Source organism: Telopea speciosissima, chromosome 3, assembly GCF_018873765.1.
Source record: "Telopea speciosissima isolate NSW1024214 ecotype Mountain lineage chromosome 3, Tspe_v1, whole genome shotgun sequence".
NCBI lineage: Eukaryota > Viridiplantae > Streptophyta > Magnoliopsida > Proteales > Proteaceae > Telopea > Telopea speciosissima.
Genome location: NC_057918.1, coordinates 26,313,768 through 26,328,675, shown reverse-complemented (window position 1 = coordinate 26,328,675; position 14,908 = coordinate 26,313,768). Strand labels below are relative to the sequence as shown.

At 42.2% G+C, this 14,908-nt stretch overlaps 1 protein-coding gene across 1 annotated transcript; it reads right to left on the bottom strand.

The window, feature by feature from the left end:
• Positions 1 to 229: 229 nt before the first annotated feature.
• On the bottom strand, positions 230 to 12,882 carry LOC122654377 (inactive protein kinase SELMODRAFT_444075). The gene is made up of 9 exons (XM_043848442.1): positions 12,318 to 12,882; positions 11,069 to 11,220; positions 10,841 to 10,935; positions 9,648 to 10,684; positions 9,087 to 9,247; positions 1,859 to 1,935; positions 1,625 to 1,772; positions 1,381 to 1,530; positions 230 to 571 (listed from the first exon to the last, which is right to left on the bottom strand). Exons 1-9 carry the CDS (start codon positions 12,496 to 12,498, stop codon positions 320 to 322), a joined length of 2,253 nt encoding a protein of 750 aa, XP_043704377.1. The 5' UTR covers positions 12,499 to 12,882; the 3' UTR covers positions 230 to 319.
• Positions 12,883 to 14,908: the final 2,026 nt, after the last annotated feature.

Here is a 14,908-nt window from a genome sequence, read left to right as displayed (position 1 = left end):
GGCTACAACTATTCTATCTATATCAGTGTCTAAAGCCTTGCTCAGAACATCATTGTTCTTCATGTCACGCGTTCCCAGCTGATAGTTCAAGGTGTGCTGTCACAAATTCGTTTGTAAAAACTGCCTCTAAATTCATTCAGGAACAACTAATAGAAGAAGTGCAAAATTGGCATTAATAATAACAGTTCCCTACTTCCCCCCCCCCAAAACCCAATTAAAACAGAAATACTGTACAAGCAAAATCGGAGGTTACCACCCTATTAAAAAGAAAAAGGGCATGCAAGTATTCATCCCAGGTGTGTATAGCTTGTGTATTGTTTTACAGATCATCATCGCATGAAGCCCTCCTCCTTACCTTGTCTCTCTCCCAGGCAGCTGCCCTCAATGCCTCATAGGAGAGCTTCGCTCCTAATCCCTCAGATGCTTCGTTCAATAGAGGACCACTGTAAGGCTGGTGTTGTTGCTGTTGATGCTCTGACCATATCCTCCCACTCCTGCTACCGGCATCAAACCCAGGTGTTGACATGTAATTGGAGTCCATGAACATGTCTCCCTCCAATATTCGAAGTACCTTTTTCCAATGTAACAGTACACAACAAAGGAAAGGTTATGAAAAATTCGACCATGAAGCTGCCAAGGTTATAAAACATGGTATCGGTACCCTATTGATCACTGCCAATACCAATACCAATACCAATACAGATCAACTGTATCGAGCCGATTCGAGATAACAAAAAAAAAACACTACTTGATCAAAAAATTCACTTTTTTTGCCAATAAAATCAATCCATATCAGTACTCACCAATGATACAGATATGTATCGACCAATACCTAGAATCCTGATAAGGCCTGGTCCATGAATGTTTTAAGTTGTTTTTGAGATGAGAAGCACCCAACTGGGTGGGACCTAGGAGTCCACCAGTGGGAAGGGGGAGGTTCAAAACCAAAATTTGAAAGGACTCTCTGCAGGAAGATCCGATACTCAAAATATTGTAGGTAGCTGACAAAACTACACATGATTATTGCTAAGACCACTAACAATTTTATGGAATACCAACTGTTACGAATTAAGACACAGAAGCTAGCCCGGAGCACAAAGAAGAAGAAATGGCATCCTCTGATTCCTCTCCATCTTGCCAAGTGCATGGCAACATTCCTTTGACACAGTTTAATAGATTGGACAAAATAATAGGTGCAACATAAAAACCAAATCATAGAAACCCCCCCCCCCCCCCAGAATGGATGGAACAAAGTTGTAACAGGACCAGGTCTATTCAAATAAAACATCCAAGTACCCCCCCCCTCCCCAATGCTGTTAAACTAGTATGCTAATTTGACATTTCCAAGTGTCTCAGAGACAAGTTCAAATTTTCACTTACCTGAGACATGCGAGGTCTAGAATGCGGATCTCGACGGATACACAAGGATGCAGCATGCAGCATGCAATAGACCTCATGTTCTGAATATCGGTTGCTCAAGCGTGGGTCCACCAGTTCATCAATAGCATATTCTTCTAGTAATGGGCGTGCCTGTTCCAGATATAAGATATAATCAATACTCAAGGATCATTAGACCACAAACCTATTCCATGGAGGGAAAGATTAAAAAAAAATCTTCCCATACCCATTCAGTAAGGCACTGCTGGCCCTTGGGCCGGGTTATGTCAACCGCTTTCCGCCCTGTAACAAGCTCCACTAGTACCACTCCAAAGGAATATACATCAGCCTTTTCTGTAATCTGGCCACTTTGGGCATATTCTGGAGCCAAGTACCTAAATGAAGGCCAATAGCCAGTTTAATTTACCATTGCAAATTGACAATAAAATTGAATTATTAAGTAAAATCTTTTCAACTTTACCCAAATGTTCCAATTACTCTTGTTTCCACACCCATGTCTCCATTTGGCTGCCACCTTGCCAGGCCAAAGTCTCCAACCTTCACAAATCAGAAAAGGATGTTGACTCAGAAACCATTCTCTGTCCTATTGTTAGTATATGCAAGCAAAAAAGCAATTTTTCATCTTTCCACACACATAGAGAACAGAGATACATTAAGCAATGTCCTGTAGAGCATTGAGTATAAAAAGTGCTAGCCCTTTCTATCCTAAATCTTTATAATAGGATCAGGATGTCCAGATATTCTCAAAGACAAAAATGACTCAGGTTAAGGTCTCTGATGATTTCCTGTCTTCCACAGTTCAATTTTTTGTTTCACTTTGAACTTCCATGTATATCTAAGAAATGCACATATGTTAATCTCTGTTATATGTGGGAATATCAATTGTATCAGCTGGATAAGTGTTGCCCTATCTGGATTGGGATCCACAAGTCCCGCCCAATCCAATCCCAGGAATTAAAATCCTTTTATTCAATGATCTCTAAAATCATTAATTGAGAATCTCTGGTCTGCACTAAATGTTTTCAAAACCAATGATGCTACTTTACTGATACAAAACATTTTCAAGATTCAAATGGTTACAACTCATAACATATTTTTTTATTGGTATTAGACTCCAAAAAGTACCAAAAAGAAAGAGAAAAGGATTAGACTCCAAAAAGGGGAGGTGGAGATTGGAGTCTGGAAGTCTTGGAAACTTTCCAACTTGAATAGATTCCATAGTTCCTTGTAAAATCAATGAGAACTTTCAGTTTGGTCAATTTCTCAAAACAGGCATTCCTCTTTCATTTCAAGAGAACTTGAGTTGAGTCTTTTCAACCACTCAAAGCTTGGCATCTCTCGCTGCTTTTCCATTAAATGCTTCTTCAGAAATTATGGATTTCAAATTTTATGACAAGTTACATTTTACACTTGAATTTCCAACTGAAACAGAAAAATCAAATATAAATCAAGCAGAGAAATATTAGCATATTACCCATAGATGACTCCATATGTCATTATAACACTTGGTCCATTTTTTTCTTTGGTTTCTCCTAAAACACCTTTTGGCAAGGGTTCATCACACTATTAAGTGTTAGAGTTGTTAGAATATCTTGTATAGGGGTAGTTCTGTCATTGTCTAGTTATAAGACATGACTAAGTTGTATTTTTACTTTATTGTCTTATTTCTCCTTACCTCCCTAGGGAGGCTTGTGTAATTTGGAAGACTTAATGAATGAAGCTAATATGTGTGTTGAGAATCACTCTCAACACACACAATCGATTCTCCCATTCTCTTCTCTTCTTCTCATCTCTTCTCTGCTTCTTCTTCTTCTTGCTGTATACTCTTCTCTTACCAGATTCGATCTACCTTTGAGTTTCAACTTGGTATCAGAGCCAACATCTCTGGTTTGAGAGTCGGCTGAGCTCAGTCCTCATCTTCTCCTCTCTTTGGAACCCTATAAATGTAAAGGGGGTTCCATTGGAGGCTGTATATGTGAAACCTATACTCCTTACAGTCTTGGGAGTGGTATTCCCTAAGTTGGAGAGAGTTTCAGAGCTGCTGAAGGTGACTTGAAGCAATGGAGGAAGACTGGCAAGTTACCGCCAGCTTGTGAAGCTTCTTCTTGGTTCTCCTTCTCTTCTCCACATCTTGGCATGAGACCTATTGGAGTTGCATCGCCTAGGGGTGTTGTTTCAGACCCCAAAGCTCTTGGTTGTTGAAAAAGAAATGCTGCCTTGCTGCTAGATGTTTTTGAAGACTTGAAACCAGGCTCTGTTTTTTCCGCCAGCCTAGGAGTGTCTCAGTTTCGATTCTGCCTTTGGCAGCTTGGATGACCTTGGAACTTGTCCCATTTGTGTCGTATGGGAGTGCTTTTTGAAGCCCTAAGAGCCTGCCCTTGAAGGTGGAGGGTCGAGAGGACTGCTCTTGTTTTTTCTCTTTGCTACAGTATCGGCTGCTCTGTTTTTGTCTTCTCGAGGTCTGCTGTATTGGATGGCTGAATGTGATAGTATTACATCTTGATACACTTATTGGGTATTATGGACTAAAGGTTCTTGGCTACTAGCAGAATTTGGTTTGAGTTATACAAGTTTTTGCTCTTCATATGCTTGCTGTTTTTTAGGCTTGGCCTCAGCCTTGTGGTTTGGTTGATTTGGGACCATATTTTGTATTGGTCTGTCTCCTTGTTTTGGGTTGAGTATACTCCCCACTTGCGCAAACAATTTATATTGATTGTTGAAGTATTTGCCTATTATGTCCACTGTGTCTGGACAAGATTCTGAGGTCAGTGGACCAATTACAGCCGGCAGCCCAAGTGGTGGTTTCCCAACCATGGCTTCCTTTGATAACCCCAACACCCAGATCTCAGTTGTGAAGTTGGACAATACCAACTATTTGGATTGGTCCCGTTCCGTGAAGTTGTCTCTACGTAGTAGGGGGAAGTTGGGGTACATTACTGGGTCTATCACAGCTCCTGCTACTACTGATGCAGGTTATCTCAAGTGGGAGACTGAAAACTCCACTGTCATGACTTGGCTGATCTTTTCCATGAAACCTGAGATAGGTCGGAGATTTATGAGTAAGGAGACTGCTAAAGATATTTGGGATGGTGTATCCAGAATTTTTGATAGAGTTGGAGATTCCACGAAAGTGTATCAAATTCTCCAAAAATCATTCATATGAAACAGGGTGATAGGAGTATATCCGAGTACTACAACTCTGTTATTAGCTTGTGGGAGGAGTATGATCATTATACCAATCTCCGAGTTGTCCAATGCTGAGGATCAGGCAAAAGTCTACAGGAGCCAAGAAAAGGAAAGGATCCTTATTTTGCTTGGTGGTCTTAACTCTGAATATGAGCCCCTTCACCAGCAAATCTTAGGGAGGTCTCCATTTCCATCTCTGGATGATGTGTGCAGTTATTTGCAAAGTGAGGAAACCCGTAGGACCACTATGGATATTGTACCATCAATAGAGAGGTCTGCTCTTGTTTCCAGTTCCCAAAAAGACTGGAAAAGTGGGGGGAAAGGCCGTGAGAGATACAAATGTGACCATTGTGGCAAGCTTGGACATACCAAGGACCGGTGCTGGGATCTTCATGGGCAGCCCCCTGGTATGCGTGGTAGTTCATCTCATGCCCGTGGAGGCAAGCGAGGGGGAGCTAAGGCTCATTCTGTGACATCTGAGTCCGAGCCAGCTCCTGATTCCCTCTCACAGGATGATATTGCAGCCCTACGTCGGTTGATGTCTCACCTTGGAGGGTCAGCTACTGGTTCTAGCTCTGGAGGGTTGACTACTTCTGCCTCAGCTCTGCAGGTCTCATCTGCTACCCCTACTGCATCCACTTGGATCATTGACTCTGGAGCTTCCGATCACATGAGTATGTCCCAGTTCTATGATTCCTATTCCATTTGTTCACGCCGGACAAGGTAAGGGTTGTTGATGGTTCCCTTTCCTCTGTCTCTCTGGTAAGGGTAATGTGCGGGTTACTCCTTCTATTTCCCTTGAGTCTGTCCTTCATGTTCCCGACTTTGCTACTAACCTATTATCAGTGAGTCACCTAACCAAATCCTTACATTGTTGTGTCACTTTCTTTCCTTCTTATTGTGTCTTTCAGGATTTGGAGACAAAGAGGGTTATTGGCAGTGGGACTGAGAAAGGAGGACTCTATCTTCTTGAGCCACAGTCACCTGCTCAATCTACTGCTGCAGCTTATGTTTGTGGTCGGCACGACCGGAGTGCTTTGGAGTCTGTTATGCTTTGGCATCAACGTTTGGGTCATCCCTCTTTTGTTGTTATGAGGAGACACTTACCCCACTTGTTTACTTCCTTTCCTGCATCTTATGTTTTTCAGTGTGAATCTTGTATTTTTGCTAAACATTGTCGCACATCTTATCCTTATCGTGGTAATAGATCTACTGCACCTTTTTCCCTTGTTCATACTGATGTTTGGGGGCCTTCTCCTACTACTTCCTTATCTGGTTTTCGTTATTTTGTTTCATTTGTGGATGACTATTCTCGGTCTACTTGGACTATTTTGTTAAAACAAAAGAGTGATGTTTGTGATGCTTTTAAGGAGTTTTATCACTTTATCAGTACTCAGTTTGGTACTCACATCAAAATTGTTAGATCTGATAAGGGGGGTGAGTACATGTATGGGGGGCTCCAACAATTCTTTTCTGATAAGGGCATCATCCATCAATCGGCTTGTGTTGACACCCCACAAAAAATGGGGTGGCTGAACGCAAAAACCGCCATTTCTTGGAAATCACTAGGGGTCTTCTCTTTGGTATGCACGTGCCTAAGACCTTCTGGTCTGATGCCCTTCTTACCGCTGCCTTTCTTATTAACCGGATGCCAAGTCCACTCCTTGGCTCCAAATCCCCCTTGGCTCTTCTTTCTCCTCAATCCTCAGTTTTTTCCTTGTCTCCACGCGTCTTTGGTTGTGTTTGTTATGTACATGTCAACAAATCAGCCCGCACCAAGCTTGATCCCAAAGCTCTCAAGTGCATCTTCTTAGGCTACTCTGATTCCACTAAAGGGTATAAGTGCTACCATCCTTCTTCCCGAAGGCGATTTCTCTCCAAAGATGTCACCTTCTTTGAGTCTATTCCTTTTTTTTCTTCTTCCCCTCGCCATTCTGTTCAGGGGGAGAGTATTAGCAGTGAACAGAATGCGGATGTCATTCCCTTCCTATCTCCTTTACCTACCTCTACTTCCCCATTTCTATTTGATATTGGAAAGTATAAAGAAGTGGATGTTGTGGATGATGCTGATGTTGATGGTATTGGTGATGGTGATGCTAGCAGACAAAAGGAATACAAGGGGATAAGATTTAAAGAAGATGGTGTATTCACAAGAGGTGAATGCTTGTTGAAGGAAAAAGAGAAGCAACCATGGTACAAGCGACCCTGCCAAAACCCCTCTTTGGATCCACATCCTCAGTCTCATCCTCTTCAGTCAGGTAATTCCTCTCCTTCTGAATTAGATCTTCCCATTGCTATTAGAAAGGGGAAGAGAACCTGTACTAATCCCATAGCCCAGTTTGTTTCCTATAACTCCATTTCTCCTACAGGTGTTGCTTTTTCCACTGCTCTTGAGTCTTCTTCTATTCCCAAAAATGTCACAGAGGCCTTATCCAATCCAAAATGGATGCAAGCAATGACTAAGGAAATGGTGGCTCTAGAGAAGAACAATACTTGGACACTTGTTGATCTTCCCAAGGGGAGAACTCCAGTTGGATGTAGATGGGTTTATACAATCAAGTATAGATCCGATGGTATAGTGGAAAGGTACAAAGCTCGGCTGGTTGCTAAAGGGTATAGTCAGGTGTATGGCATTGACTACCGGAGACTTTTGCCCCGTAGCCAAGCATAACTCCATCAGGGTTCTTCTTTCGAGTGACCAATAAAGATTGGCCTATGTACCAATTAGATGTGAAGAATGCATTTCTTCATGGAGATTTAGCAGAAGTTGTGTACATGCAGCCTCCACCTGGTTTTAAGTGTCCCTCAGCTGAAGGGAAAGTGTGTTTGTTGAAGAAAGCTCTTTATGGCCTAAAGCAGTCTCCTAAGGCCTGGTTTGAGAGATTTAGACAAGCCATTCTGAAGAATGGGTATTCCCAGTCAAGTGACCACACCTTGTTTATCGGGAGAGGTAATGGTACGATTCATGACTCTCATTGTCTATGTTGATGACATTGTGGTATTGGGAATGATGTTCTTTGAGATAGATAGATTGAAGTCTTATCGGCTAAGCAGTTTGAGATCAAAGACCTTGGAATCTTAAAATACTTCTTGGGTATTGAGGTATCTAGATCAAGGAAAGGGATCAACATTTGCCAAAGGAAATTTGTCTTGGATCTTACGAAAGAGACAGGGGGATGATGGTGCAAACCAGCTACTTCCCCATTGATCCGAATCATAAACTTGGTGATGAATGTGGTTCTTCTCTTATAGATGCAAGCAAGTACCGGAGGTTAGTTGGGAAACTAATCTATCTCTCCCTAACTTGACGGACATCTCTTATGCGGTTGGAGTGGTGAGTCGGTTCATGCATGCTCCCGGGGTGGACATCCGGATGCGTATATCGCATCATCAAATACTTGAAATCTGTCGAGGAAAGGGCCTTTTATTTGCCAGGCATGACCATTTACAGATTGAAGGCTACACGAATCTTGATTGGGCTGGTTCGGTCTCCGACAGAGATCTACTGGTATTGTACCTTCTTGGGTGGTAATCTAGTTACCTGGAGGAGCAAGAAACAACCGATTGTTGCTCGATCTAGTCTTGAGGCCGAGTTTAGGGCCATGGCCCATGGAGTATGTGAGCTTATATGGCTAAAACGACTTCTTCACGATTTGAGCTTTGAAACTGAAGGGCCAATGAGACTTTATTGTGACAACAAAGCTTCCATAAGCATTGCCCATAATCCGGTTCAACATGATCGAACCAAGCATATTGAGGTCGATCGTCACTTCATCAAAGAGAAGTTGGATTCTGGGTGCATTTGTACTCCCTTTGTGAAAACAGGTGATCAAGTAGCAGATATCTTCACCAAGGGTCTCTCTTCTAGTCTATTTAGTACTCTATTGTGCAAGCTGGGAATGTATGACATTTATTCTCCAGCTTGAGGGGGAGTGTTAGAGTTGTTAGAATATCTTGTATAGGGGTAGTTCTGTCATTGTCTAGTTATAAGACATGACTAAGTTGTATTTTTACTTTATTGTCTTATTTCTCCTTACCTCCCTAGGGAGGCTTGTGTAATTTGGAAGACTTAATGAATGAAGCTAATATGTGTGTTGAGAATCACTCTCAACACACACAATCGATTCTCCCATTCTCTTCTCTTCTTCTCATCTCTTCTCTCCTTCTTCTTCTTCTTGCTGTATACTCTTCTCTTACCAGATTCGATCTACCTTTGAGTTTCAACTTTAAGGTCCTAGACATCATTCATGGCTTTGGCCAAAATCAGTTACCAAAACAACAGAGATTTCCCAAAGCATTCTTCCTCTGACTGCAACGGGAACTGAAATCTAATGCATTTAAGAATCTTATATGTTAAGAGTCACAATAGCCAGTGTATCTTTCAAAACCCAAGCATCAGATTCTTCTAGAGTCAACAAGACAAGACAGTCTTGGCATGCAAAACATATTAGTACAATCATTAAATTCTTTCACAAAAAGGAGAAGAAGAGGGAATGCCATACCAGTGGTTCAAAATCATGGGTTATGAGGATATTGTTCGGTCGCATATCACGGTGGACTATACAGCCCACCCTGCAGTCTTCATGAAGATAACGTAAACCTCGTGCAGCTCCAACTGCAATTTTTTGTCGTGCAGACCATTCTAATGGATCACGGTTGCATCCTACAAAATTCCTAGTTCCTTGTCAAGAAATTTTTGTGCCAGTCAAAACTCAAAAGTAGAAACATTAGCTCTAAAATGAGTAAATATCATTGCATCAAAGACTCTATTTCTAGGATTCAGTTAAATCACACATTCTTAACAAATGCCAAAAAAGAGATTACAATGTGATTTTCTAGATGTGCTATCATGGTTCATAATGGTGTTCACATATGATAAGATCAGCCTGGAATAGTACAGAGGAAGTTGGGAGTTGGGGGCTTTGACACAATGCTGAAATGATGATGGTTTCAAAAGGATAAATTGTAACTAATAAAAAAACCAGAACAAAAAAGGACCAGATAATGGTACAGTTGATTAATCATGATGGTAATTTTTCCATAGAGGACTGTAAAGAAATCACCGTATAGATGAGTGTCCAGTGATCCATTGCAGATGTATTCGTAAACCAGAAGCCTTCTTCTGTCCTCAACACAGAACCCAATCAACATCACCACATTCCGGTGCTGTGCACAGCTTAGAACCTCCACTTCTGAGCAGAACTCAAGATCCCCTTGAGAACTAGCTAGTTTGTGTTGCTTAACCGCAATTGCCTGGCCATCTGGCAGGACTCCTCTGTGGACAGACCCAAACCCACCTTCAGCCAAAAAATTTGCTTGAGAAAATCCACCTGTAGCAAGTTCCAGTTCAGCAAAGCTAAACCACCTTGGAGGTTTTCCAAACACAGGTGCTTTATGCTGACATATTGAACAAAGTGGTGGTGGGCCGGAAGGTGCATTTCTGGATAGTGAAATAGCTTCTCTCACATTTCCACTGTAGTCAAAATCAGGTCTATAGTTCACCCCAATTCCAGCTTCTCGATCAAGTTTGGAGAATTTCTCTAGCAATGCTTTAGCTGTTGATATCTGTGATTTACCATTGAGCCTCTGTGAGCTCCCTTCAACATGCTTTGACGATAGGCGGCCAGAACTGAGAATTTCTTCCATCCATGGCTGGAAGCAAAAACTCGCTGAAGGGCTCATATTTTCACTTTCGGTGTCTGAGCTAGAACCTTCCAGGTTAAAGCTTTCCTTGGTGGCTACAGACTCCTCTTTCTTCACATCTCCATTTCTTTCAGTGATGGAAAATGGGGAAGTTCCTGGATCTTCACTCGATAAGGAAGATGTTCCGGCTTCGGTTGCCGTGAATGGTGTCCCAAGCTCAGGACTGCTAGTTGGAGTTACTACCGGCCCTCGAATGGAATTCCGAGGCTCACTGTCGCCTTTTGAATGTTTTTCAGATGCTTCTTCAAATTTGGAAGGCAATTGACAAACAACTTTAGGTTCTTTCGGAGGTGATCCAACCAAATTAAGACGAAGAACTTTAGGCTGAGAACGTTTCATAACCACAATGTTGCATTGCAGCTCCTCCATGCAGCGTTTCTCCTCATGTTTCAGCTGTCTGCACAGATAAAGGAAATGTGAATTATAAGCTGCGAGAACAGAAATTGAAGTAATGGAATTTTGTGACATCACAAGCACATATCACTTGGTAACCCATGTTTCCAAATTGTATGATAATTGAAGCTAGTAAAAATGTGTTGTTCTATCGTATTACTTGTCCAATACCACCCAGTTAACTTGAGCTCTCTTGGCTTCTGCAGCCACGGCTCCACATGAAGATCCAGCAACAACTTTTATTTTGACATTTATCTGACAAACAACAATGAGGGAGAAGGACACATGAGTTTGGAAACAAAAACACTAAATTCCGTGATACAGGAAAAGGACGAGAGATTATTCATTATTCATCAAAGAGGAGAAGAGACAAAGATGAGGATTTCACATTGTTTGGATCATAAAAATCATGCAGTTGAAGCATCATTTGGGAACAGGAATCAGTAATATCAGACTTCTGCTCTGAGCTGGTTCCAGAGTGAGACTTTTGGTGGCCACCGGCACAATCTCCTGCAAATCTTGGAAAACTCCATTTTCTCCCTGAAAAAAATAAAAAGACATTCCACTGTGCATCAGAATCATCTTATCAGAAGTTAACAATATTGGGGCACATAAAAAAAATAAAGAATACTTTCATCAAGGCTCAAAATATTCCAAGTTATCTAGATATTGATACTTTGATCCTCAGACTGCATTCAGCCAAATCATATAGGCAATTACAAACTAACAAAAAATAATGGGAAATTCAAGGGCTTGTAATCGGTGTTCTGCTACAACCAAAGAAAGTTAACTTAAAAGTCAAGGGCAGAATTTTTTAAACAGTTTAACAGCAAGAGGAACTTGCCATTACTAGTTCTATATACACGACAATTCCTCTTCAGTGCAGGATTGGGAGTTTTAACATCAACATGTTCATATCAGTTTCAACTTTCAAGCATGCCATTACAACTAACCTAAGCGCTAATCACCAAAAGCATGAAAGTCATCAACAACTCCGGAAGTTCCAAGAATCCAAATCGTCTCCAATGCCGAGATCCCCCAATGAGGCATCCAACAGTTGGGCTGGCTGGCACACATCCCGGCGCACACCCAGCCAGCCCAGCCATTGGATGCTTATTGGGCTCACTTCTTATTGGAGAGGATTCGGATCCCTCTTTTACCGAGCAACATTCCTCCTACAAAACTAAGGAATAGATCCGTTTGTCAAACAAAGAACTAAGGCATAGATGGCTAAAGAAGGATAACCAGCTTTGAGATGCCAGGGATTAACCACAAGAGTAATGCCAGGGATTAACAGGAGATCTCAGTATTCCCTCCCTCTGTAAAGAAAGTAAAGGTAAGCAAGAAGAATCAAACAAAGAACTAAGGCATAGATGGTTGATGAAGGGTGAATCAGCTTTGAAATGTCAGTAATTAACCACAGGAGACCTCGTGCTGCCTCAGAAAAGGAGGCAAAAGTAAGCGAGGAAAACTGAAGAACCTCATTAAAGGAACATCATAAATTAGTGAAGGAAAGTGAATGCGGACCGATACTATACTCATCAAGGAAAAGAAAACATTAAGCTTAGAGGCATTCTTTCAACGGACCTCAAAAGTTATCAGATACATATAATTAAGACAGGAAGAGAAGGACATACCCGAACTTTGTGCAGGAACCACGACCAGCAGCGTTATACAGTCCCCAGGCTTAACAACGTGAGTCAAAGCCCACACAAGGGCCGTCCTGGGAATTTCCTTGGACGCCTTTACAGCGACGACAACCTTCTCAACGACATCCGTGCCCTTGCCCTGCTTCCCACGCTTCGGCTGAAGACTCATCAGACCCAGTATATTTCAAACAACCCCTCGTTCAACAGGCGCAGCCTCTCAAACCCATCACGAGAGAGAGAGATTTCAGCCTGCGAGATAATTAAGGAAAAGGAAGAATATGAGACACGAAGCAACCAATATTGCTTGAGAACTTCGTCCCCACCAAGCTACTTTAGACATGAAACATAAGCCCTAACTGTGGTGACTGTTCTCTCCAATAATAGAAATCACGGACGAGTGGATGACAAGACGCTTTTAACTTGCTAGATAAGATGAATGCTCAAGAAGAGGAAGGGCATTTTTTCAAGATGCTTTCACGCAATAGAGCTGTAACCTCGACTAATCAGAATTCCTTCTCTCCCTCTCTGCTCCCTACGAATAGAAACATGTCTGAGACCAGTAGACCAAACTCTTCAGAGTGATACCCTCTTTTTTTTTCAATTTTCTTTATTGATCCATCAAGAAATTTGGCAAGAGTATTCCACTTATAGAAATAAAATCTTGAATATCTTTGATAAAGTAAGCTTTTGAAGAGGAAAAGAAGATAGCTGGAGCCAAGCAAGGTTGTTCAGAATCGACGGACTTGACTAAGTACCGCCAGAAGCTCAGCAGTAGTCAGCACACTCTTTCTTAGAATGCAATGTGCAGCGGTGAACAACAGCCAAAGTCGATCTCCACTGTAAATCTATAATCGACACGGTACAGGCCGTTCAATCGGAACATCAAATCGCATGGTCAATTAGTGAATTAACAAAACTTCAAACTCTTCTGGAAGTAAATGAGATCGCATTGAATCAGAGACAATAAACACCGAGCATACGTTCCTCCCAACGGGGATCAGGTCGAATGTCTGTCCCAACTCCAACCAAAACGATCAAATCACTGCTTCTGTTGCCAGAAATGAAACCAGAATCTCTGCAAACTTCAGCAATCGAAAATGCTGGTCAATTTGAACGACGCTCGGCTCTGTTCAGCAAGAAAATCTTACTTCCTCGCGGATCCACATCTGATGCTCCGCATTTGCCGTCAAAATACCACAACTCTGATAATATGCAGATACCTGATCTCAAATCTTCGAACTAGAACAAATGACGAAAGAAGATATTTCACTTCCAACGCATAAGCAGCAAAACCTCACAACCCCCTGAAGCTCAACGACGCAGATACCTAACGATCCTGTCAACCAAAAAGAATCAACGGACGTGAATTTTCACGAACTCAAGCACTTTATCCCTATCTGCTCTTCACAGCTTAAACAGAACACTAAAACTGCGAAACTTAGGAAACAAACATCCACCGAACCAGGAAACCAGATCGGTTCAATCAGAGTTCAAAATTTTTTTGTGAGCTTGAACCTCGACGAGAAAAAGGTCCAAAACAGATGAGCAAAGAAGAGGCGGCTTTGACGAACAAGACCGGATACAAAACCATCAAAAGTCGAGCTCAATCCAAAGGTATCACGTGTTCTAACTTCTAATCGATTACCTCTCTCACTATCGCCAGTTCCTTTCACGACAGACGGGAAAAAAAAAAAAGGCGAGAGCAAACAAGGAGCCAGAGCACTCAAACCTCCTTCACCTACTGAAACAAAGACAAAATAAAAGACAAAAAATAAATCCAGAAGATCAACGACACTAACATACAAATCAAATGCAAGAAATCCTCTTAGTGAAGCCTCTTACACTCTTGCAAACGAACCTCATTTACCTGTAGTTGCAGAAATCACTGCGAATCGGCGAAAAGGATTCGGTTGCACTTGCACCAAGGCACCACCACCACCATCATCACTTCTATCATTAAATGCATTTTCAAAACAATGCACTCTAATAGCTGGTAATGCTGCACGGTCTCCGTGGGCTCTGTTGCAGTCTGGCAGCCTCTGTGCCAGGTCTTAGGCGTTCACTGTGGCTCTCTGTGTCTGTCTCGGAGTAAAGAACAAAAACATGCTTTTCACAAGTTGGGGAAAAGGTCGTAAGAACTGTGGGATGGGATCCCATCGCGGCTCGAATTTGATTTTTGAAATTGGGGGCATATAGTATGGTTGGTTGCCGCTTGCGTTGCTTCTGCGGTGGATCACCTCGCACAGGCAGTTTTGTAGGGCCTAGCCGGCTAGCCCTAGGCTTCCTTATGTTTATGTGGGATCCACTCTGCCTTATGTGACAGGGACGTAGGGGTGTCAATACCCAATCTGAACCGATGAAACCGGTTCGAATCGGCCCAAACAAGCCCAAACCACACCAGACCGAACTCTTACTAGTTTGGTTCGGTTTGTGGATCCAGAAAGGTAAACGGTTCGGTTTGGTTTGGTTTGGGCTAGCCCGATGGTGCACCGCTAGGTCCGAACCCAAATCGAACCGACCTAACCCGATAAATGAGTAAATCAGTAAATGCCTAATGCCCCATTGCCCCCTAAATGTGT